At 39.0% G+C, this 6,623-nt stretch overlaps 2 protein-coding genes across 2 annotated transcripts; one reads left to right on the top strand and one right to left on the bottom strand.

Annotated features, from left to right (window-relative positions):
• Positions 1–297: 297 nt before the first annotated feature.
• Positions 298–2,125, top strand: med9 (mediator complex subunit 9). The gene is made up of 2 exons (XM_088342983.1): positions 298–397; positions 565–2,125. Exons 1-2 carry the CDS (start codon positions 327–329, stop codon positions 782–784), a joined length of 291 nt encoding a protein of 96 aa, XP_088199109.1. The 5' UTR covers positions 298–326; the 3' UTR covers positions 785–2,125.
• A 501-nt stretch (positions 2,126–2,626) lies between these two features.
• Positions 2,627–4,473, bottom strand: LOC148374960 (dexamethasone-induced Ras-related protein 1-like). The gene is made up of 2 exons (XM_088342973.1): positions 4,038–4,473; positions 2,627–3,363 (listed from the first exon to the last, which is right to left on the bottom strand). The coding sequence occupies exons 1-2, from the start codon at positions 4,306–4,308 to the stop codon at positions 2,840–2,842; spliced, it is 795 nt and encodes a 264-aa protein (XP_088199099.1). The 5' UTR covers positions 4,309–4,473; the 3' UTR covers positions 2,627–2,839.
• Positions 4,474–6,623: the final 2,150 nt, after the last annotated feature.

The raw sequence follows: 6,623 nt of genomic DNA, 5'->3' as shown, positions 1-6,623 counted from the left end.
TTGTACCATTACAAGAAATTTGGTACGAAACAGCCAAACATCACAAAGTTATCAATTTTTAGGGAATCAAAAGTGCTGATAAACACATTAAAGAAAATAAAGTAAACACATCAGTTCATTAAGGTAAAAATAAATAATGGTAACAATGGCATGTTTAACTCAACACCGTATAGATAATTACCACCCACGCCCCCCAAAAAAGAAACCCGCTGACAAAATGTTTGTTATATTTTTTGTATAAGTCGGACGTTTGCATGACGTCATCATTAATAGCAGCCGTGTCTGACGTAGACAAAATGCGACTGGGACTCATTCCCCGAAAAAAAATGGCAGTGTCGCAGGCGAAAGAGGGCGAAGGTTGTTCTTTGCTGCCTTTAGTTCACGATATTATTAAGTGGTAAGTTAAAGCAAAATTGGGTGGCGTCTTTACTCTAAAGTAGCCTGATTTTCTTCTTTTGAAACCATTTAAACGCATTTATTATTATCATGGTGGTACGGTTAACGTGATCGGAAATGAACAACTGATACAAAAGATTTACATGTTTTGTTTGGTTGTTTTGTAAGCATGGACAAGGAGAGCCCGGACGTGCACCAGGAGCTGAGCAAACTCAAGGCGAAGCTCCAGGAGGCTCGGGAGCAGATTTCCGCCATGCCCGGCATCGACAGCAGCCCCGTGGAGCAGCAGCAACAGTTGACGACGTTGCGGGAACAGGTCCGGACCAAAAACCAGCTGCTGCAGAAATACAAAAGCCTGTGCATGTTTGACGTACCCAAAGCATCTTGAATTTAGAAATGGAAAATCACCACACCATCGCCAAGAAGCGCCGGCATTCTTAATGAAACGGACGCTTAGTTTACATTACGACTAAGAGCGTGTTATGCTGGCCCACGAGAAGAGATAAAAGAAACTGACTTCAGTGAACTAGTTATTATTGAGACGCTCCATTTTTTTTGTTGAGTGGAGTGATATACTTTTTATATTTCTCATTTTTGAAGCCATGTGTTTTTCTATTAACGTATTATGAAAATTGAAACAATATAATTTTGATAAATGAGCAATTTTGGGTGGTGCTCTTTTACTTTGTGTACCTTTATTGTATATAGGGGCCCTGAACATGACCATACCTGAAGAGAGACTGTCAATTATGATTATACTCAAGTTATCTTGCGTTAGTTAAAATTCATTCCATGTAAAGTATTATACAGGTAATCACTTATGCACATCATTAGAGACTTATTTGTCACAAAGGCCCTAGAGCAGTGGTCTCCATGCTTTTCAAGCTGAGTGCTACGTTTTCTTACTGATTTGTGTAATCGGGCACCATGTTTTATATGCATTTCTAAATTAAGAAGTTTTGTATTGATATGTTGTTATTACCAGGTTAATTATTGGAAGTAATGTTAGACTCCATCAACCACTAAAAAAAAATCATATTACTAGAAAATCACAATGACCCAGCACTGTTGAGGAACCTCAGCTGTCCTAAAGGGGCACCCCATTAGAGACCCCTGTCTTAGAGCAACACGTTTTTGAGCTGCTGGGTACAACTTGAACACCTATTTCAAAGCCAGTTGTGGCTCATGAGACGCTTTTTTTATAAAGGCCCTAGAGATCTTAATTGATTATATCACTTACCAGGAATTATTTAGTGTTCTTGCTCTGTAGATTTTTGAACTTCATAATATTTCCATCCAATCATATTTAACGAGACAGTGTGTATTAAGGAGCAACAACACGTAAACTCTAATATATTGTGTGCATAATTCATTAGCATTTTCTTTGACAAAACATAAGCATCACCTAAAGGGAGATAACACAATTGTCCACCATCATGCTGCTACGGGGTGCTAAGAACCTGATAAGGGCTGGGCAAAAAATTGTGGGTCTTTGTCCGTTGAGGATCCGTAGTCCGTATTCTTCTTTGTGCTTTCTAGCACTCGTTTTTTATTGCACTACACAACGCAGCGTCATGTAGTGGTGAAATAATACACACTGTCCCTTTAAATTGCATTTGAGTTTGAGTGAATGATAGAAAATCACTGTTATTTTTATCTGTGCAGTACATTTAGCCCAGTTTTGCTAAAATAAAAACTTTTGGCTAGTGGTTGTGCATGAAAAATAGTGGCTTCTTTCAGTTGATTTCATGTGGAGTTTTACCTCAAAGAAATTTGTCTTTTGTGCAGGTTGAAATTTTAAGGTTACTGATCTGATCCTATCGGAATGTAATTATTAGCTTTTCAGAAGGTTTAATTAGGTTCACGAGACTACATGTGTCATTTTTAAAATGTTCAACATTCAATCAGTCTGGCCCTCGGCTTGTAGCCAATTTTTTTTTAATTTGGACCTCTATCCCTTTGAATTTGACAACCCTGACTTAGTGTCTGTCTTCAATGGCTGGGAAAAATAAGCTGTCTTTTTAGTCAGCCAATAGAGTTTTGGAGTGTGTTAGTATGAATATATTTGTAATGCATGTGTGATGATTACGAGCTACAAGAAAGCGTTTCCATTTAACTCTGCCTTACAGTTTGAATGCAAATAGATACATTTTAATACACTCTGAGTCGTAAGTCATCTCGTTTATCGAGTACTCTTGAAAAAGTAAGGCTGGTTTATGAAAGTAACAATGTTTTATTTGATGCAAAAATTGACAGAATAAATAAATACACATTTAGATTTGTTCTTCATGTAACAAATGTTCAAGTCTGCTGGGGAATGTAAACAGTAGTCAGTTGAGGCTGCCTTCATGATGTCACGTTAGGGACTGATGCCCCAATGCTTAGCCACAATCACATTGCGTGTCTTAGGTCTTAAAGTCTTTTTTCTTTCCCGTATAAGGAGTCAGCAAATAATGCAGCCTTTCTCCTTAGCCTGACCTCCTCCCACCGCTTTCTCCTTGATGTACCTCAAGTCACTGTGGACGCTGGGCCGGCGCGCAAACGGCGCTACAATGCCGTATGCATCCTTGCACTTTTTGGTGCCGAAGGACTTTCGATGCAGCAGCTCGCATGACTGTAGCGAAACCTTGCAGTGTCGGTCGGGGCTCATCTCATTCGGCAGCTTGGCCATAGCGAAAAGCGTCTGGAACATCTGGTCCACATTAATGTTCTTCTTGGCCGAGATCTCAAAGTAGGCGCAGCAGCGATCCTCCTCGCTGCGGATTAGCTGCTCGATCTCTTCCTCCTGAACCTGGCGCTGAAAGTCGCGGTCGCACTTATTGCCACAGATTACCAGGGGCACCTGCGCGCTCTCCTTCGTCTTGTTTCTCAGGGATGACTTGGTCTCATAGATCTGCCGCCTGAGCTGCTGCATCTCTTTAAAGGAGTCTCGGTTGTCAAGGCTGAAGACTAAAATGAACACATCGCCTGTGCCAGAAAAAAGGAACACATATTAGGAACTGGAATAGAAATGTTATGTACATACTGATGACTTGCCTTTACTGAAGTCATATATTCTATAGATGTCTTGCATTGAGCAATAGTAAAGCTTTATTTATAGATTCTACTCTCTTACTAAGTGAAATCTTCACTGCTTCAATATCACACTAATGAGTAGATGGAATTGTGTTGCAATGTAAGGACTTTACATTTTTGTATTAATTTAGTAAACATGAATTATACATTTTCTGTAAAGACCCAGCTTATATTTAATGCATTTCATTTTGTTATAACGACAATAATAATAAGAAGAAAGCAGCATAACATTGCATCTTAGACAAGTTTCTCAATAATCATATGTAATTGGATATCATGTTTTTGTATATATATATTGCACTTAGTGGAATATAATTAGACTAATTTACAAGTCATTTACTTAATTTGATTTACAAGGCATTGCAAGACTTTCAATTTGTCACAGTACAATGAATTGATTTAACTGAACTGCATCCCACCACCATACACAACTTATTGCATCGGTCATCAGTGCATGCACTTTAGTTTCATAGAGTCAATTCTGCATTGCAACTTCTGTAAGTAGACGCATACGCCTGTATACGTAGCGGACAGCTGGGGTAAACATTGCAGTAGTCTTAACTTACCGGTGAGGATGGAGAGCTTCCTCATGGCCGGGAATGGATGGTTCCCAGACGTGTCCAAAATGTCCAGCTGGTAAACGCTTCCTCGGATGCTGTACAACTTCCGATGAAAGTCCTCGATGGTTGGCGTGTACTGCTCGTCCACTCTTGAGTTCAAAAAACGCGAGATGATGGCTGTTTTGCCCACCTTGGTGGAGCCGAGAATGACCATCCGGCGGCAGTTCTTGGCCGGGATGTTGAGCTCGTTCTCGAAGGGGGTCATCTTCTTAATCATAGTGGATGCAAGTTCGGTTAATCTACCTGTAGTACGAGTGTGTTTTGTGCGTTGAGAATTGAATTGAGCGCCGACCTGATGCTTTTAGTGCGCCGGCGGTGGCGCTTTTATTAGGCAGATAGCCGCGCCTCCCCGTGCGTCACGCATCACGCTCCAGACAGAAACCTGGAACAAACCCACAAACCCCCACGAATCTTTCTATGCTGGGTTTTAGTTATGTGCTCGTGCATCACATCAGTTCATTCTCAGTAAATCCTCACTCCCTGGTTTATAACTGGGTCCAAATAGCAAATGCAATCACGTGCAAAAGATGGACAAAATGAAAGATGCGCAAAAAGCTGACCTGCTTCTTGTTTTATGTTTCACTTCTTCTGAAAACAGCTATAATGTTTATCAACTCTATACAGTCTATATTTTCTACAATTTCATTTGACTTTTTTCTTCTCTGATGCTCCCTGGAGGAAAACTCGAGCGTCATGCTAAAACCAGCAGAGGGCACCCACATTTAGAAATACAGTACAAACAATGTGCCTTCTGAACAGACTTCAACTTAACTCTTCTTTTATCATTGCAGTTCAAGTTTTCAATTACACTGCGTTTTCTTTACACATTAACATTCACTATAACATAATCGTCCAGTGTACTCTTGCAACATGAAAATACACTATAAAGGCGGGGGGGGGGGGGGGGGGCTTTTGTAGAGGTTTATTGTTCTATATTCTTTATCAATTATCCATTAGGGAACCTATGGCTCGGGAGCCATATATGGCTCTTTTCATGAGTACGTATGGCTCCGAAATAAAATGTAACTATTGCACATCTCTTTGTGGTGTTCGAAAGTCAAGTGATTTCATCCCGATTTTGGTCCATATAAAGCCGAAGCAACTTAATGCAGCAGTTTGATAAGAAACCATTTAAACTGATAAATAAAAACACTGGCAAACGACTTTGATTGGGTGAGCAGTACAGGTGGGCGGATCCCTGCACACAGCGCAAGGCACTTCCTTCTCTTTCCCTTGCTCAGTGCAGTCTATACCGAAAGTGAATATGACGATATGCTTATCGTTTGCAGTAATTTGTGACATTTTAAGAAAATAACTTTGCATGCACATTGTTTTGAAACCGTTATTAAGGACAAATTTAATGGACAAAATTGCCTCAACACTCTTAACTGAAGGTGGAAGACAAATTGTATATGGCATATTTACATAGATTTAGGACACAGGATTTGGGATTATTATCATTTCATACATTTGATTAAATAATCAAATAACACACAGTGAAATAAAATGTGCTGAAGAATAAGCTTTGGTCCGGACCTGCTTTTGGCAGTTTTTCAATTTTGTCTGAAAATATATGATGCGGCTCTCTTAATTCATTTTTAAAACATTTTTTGCTTTTATGGCTCTTTGGGTCAAAAAGATTCCTGACCCCTGCTATAAAGTGTCACCCGAAAATAAATTTCTTCAGTCTTGGAAACAACATTAAAGGAGCTGTATGGAATTCTGAACTTTATTAGTCCCTTACACCCTCTCCTGGCTAAAGTCATGATTGCACTCTCAGTCAGCCGATCCATGATGCACGTGCATGCCAAGCAAGCATTTATATTTCTCTACACATCCAAATATACTCCCCTTTTAGCTCAGGAGGTAGAGCGCCCTGGCTCCCCAATTAAGCAAATAGGCGCCTTGCATGGCTGTCGCCGCCATTGGTGTGTGAGTGTGTGTGTGTGAATGGGTAAGTATGAAACACATTGTAAAGCGCTTTCAAAGATTTTTAGTGACGTGAAGAGCGCAATATAAATTGAGACCATTTACCATTTTTCTCGGGGTTTGGGAAGTTGTTTGGATTCGACTTGAGGGAGGCCTTTTCTTACTCTCAAATTTTTCATGCGCCACAAAGAAATAGGAAAAAAAAACCGTGGAGATGATACAGTAATACGATATTGAAAAATGTTACTACATAATTATTTACTCAAAAAAATACAACAAAAATACAACTACAGTAATGTTAAGAAAATACTAAATAAATATGACAAAAATACTACTATGGAATACTACAAAAATTACACAGAAATACTACTAAAATACTGCTTTGGAAATACATCAATTATACTTCTACTGAAATACTAAAAAATACATAATACTGTAGTATAAAAAACTACTAGAGAAATATTAATTCAAAAATATTACTACAAGAGGTTTACAACAAAAATACTGTAAATTACAGCTATAGCGATACTACAAAAATTCTCCTATGCAAATATCACATCGTTTCAACACTAATTTGATGAAACTATTCTAGTTAAAAAGAAG

The sequence above is a fragment of the Urocampus carinirostris genome, chromosome 1, assembly GCF_059441175.1.
Source record: "Urocampus carinirostris isolate Australia breed hairy pipefish chromosome 1, RoL_Ucar_1.0, whole genome shotgun sequence".
NCBI classification, from domain to species: domain Eukaryota; kingdom Metazoa; phylum Chordata; class Actinopteri; order Syngnathiformes; family Syngnathidae; genus Urocampus; species Urocampus carinirostris.
This window is presented reverse-complemented; position numbering and strand designations above follow the sequence as displayed.